The sequence below is a fragment of the Echinops telfairi genome, unplaced genomic scaffold (assembly GCF_000313985.2).
Source record: "Echinops telfairi isolate 266 unplaced genomic scaffold, ASM31398v2 ScPeMD7_7459;HRSCAF=8497, whole genome shotgun sequence".
NCBI lineage: Eukaryota > Metazoa > Chordata > Mammalia > Afrosoricida > Tenrecidae > Echinops > Echinops telfairi.
Genome location: NW_022111359.1, coordinates 728,184 through 729,958, shown reverse-complemented (window position 1 = coordinate 729,958; position 1,775 = coordinate 728,184). Strand labels below are relative to the sequence as shown.

General features: G+C 63.4%; 1 protein-coding gene across 1 annotated transcript in view; it reads left to right on the top strand.

The window, feature by feature from the left end:
* The window catches only part of PALM (paralemmin), a 25,648-nt gene that overhangs the window by 17,219 nt on the left and 6,654 nt on the right, over positions 1-1,775 (top strand). The window contains exon 7 of the mRNA XM_045300030.1: positions 417-479. Coding sequence (XP_045155965.1) covers positions 417-479 — 63 coding nt within the window. The remainder of the gene's footprint in view (positions 1-416; positions 480-1,775) is intronic.

Genomic DNA, 1,775 nt, shown 5'->3' with positions numbered 1-1,775 from the left:
TGTGTGTAGCATGCATGGGTGGGAGGTGTGTCCATGTAGTTTGCTTATGTGGGAGGTGTGTGCATGTAGCATGTGTGTGTGGTATGTGCAGCGTGTATGGGTGGGAGGTGTGTCATGTGTCTTGGTGATGTGGGAGACGTGTATGTTGTGTGGATGCGTGCAGTGTTTGAGGCCCGTGGGTGTAGTGTGTATATTGTGGGGGGGGATCTGTTATCTGGCAGGAGAGGGAGAGCTCCCCGTCTCATCATCATCTTCTCTCCTGCGCCCCTCTTGCCTCCATGTCACCTCCCTTCCTCTGGCCCCCCTCTGGCTCCCCTGTCTGATTCTCCCTCTCTCCCCCTTCCCGTGTCTCTGCCTCTCTGCCTCTCTCCCCCACTCCGTGCCTTTGCCTCCCTCTCTCGCATCCCGGGGAGCAGAGAAGCGCCCCATCTCCAACACGCCCGTGCGGACGGCTGATGGCGGAGCCATGATGAAGGCAGGTGGGTCGGTCCCCAGGCACCAGCCTGAGCTGCCCCGCAGGTCCTGGGAGCTGTGATGGTGGGTTGGCGGCCGGGCACCCCCTCTGCTTCAGCACCGCCCCGCATGGCGGCCCTAACCCAACACACTGGGCTCCCTGTGCCCTAACCTGGAAGCTGGCTCGGGGGTGCCCCCAGACACGCTTCTGCTCTCACCGCAGCCCCACCCTGCCGCCTCCTGTGGCCACCGGGACTGACCGAGTGGCCACAGGGACGATGTGTGTGGTCACAGGGCAGGGGATTGGGGTGAGGCCTGCAGGTCAGAGGGCTGGGGTGGGGACCTAGTGCCTGACAGAAGCCGGCCATGGTGACCAACAGCACCAGTGACAGCATTTCTATTATTGGTGAGAGGGGAGGTCCCAGGCGGAGGAAGAGAGGGGGCCGCCAGGGGCCGGAATCTCTGTGTCCCCCAGTTCCGTCTTACACCCCAGAGGGAGGGAGGGCCGAGGTAACATCTTCCAGAGTCCCATCAGCACCTGCCCAATTTTGTGAGCAGCCCTGAGGCTGACGTCCAGGGTGTGGACCCAGGATTCCATCCATCCATCCATCCATCCCCTGCTTACTGAGCGCCTGCCCTGTGCCTGCGGGGGCTGCGTCCTGGGGGCAGTGCTCCACTTTGGTGGGGCAGTGGCCTACTGACCGACACATTTATGGGAAAGTAAGGCAGGGGCTCGGGGGGCCTCACCCGGGGGTGACTGCTGAGCAAAGACCGGAAGACAGGAGGGAGGCAGGCAGGTGTCGGGGGAAAGGTGTTAGAGTCCAGGGAACAGGGAATGGTATGTGCAGAGGCTTTGAGGGCGGGCAGGCCTGGTGGGTGGGCGCTGTGGCTGGGGAGTGAGGGGAGGGGAGGATGAGGGGTGCCAGGCAGGCCATGCCGGGTGGAGAGGCAGCGAGCTCACACGTCCTCTGACTGTCGTGGGTTGGCAGCTCCAGGGACCAGGGTGGGGCGGGGCGGGACTGCAGAGGTGGGGGCAGATTCGGGTATGTTTTAAAGGCAGAGCCCTCGGGGATGGACAGGTTTGTGGAGCTGAGAGAGCGAGAAAGAGGGTGAAGCTGACCCAGGTGGAAGGTGGGGACCTGAGCTCAATGCACTGAGGCTTTGGGGTGGGGGACCCCAGGAGAGACATTGAGTCTGGAATCCAGGCCGAGGGCTGGTGGAGGCGGACCAGGGGTGCTGTGGGCACTGGGGGAATCTGGAGCAGTGAAGGCAGGCGGGCTCCTGGGGGTGACAGGTCAGAGCAAGGTGGGGAGGAGAGGGCG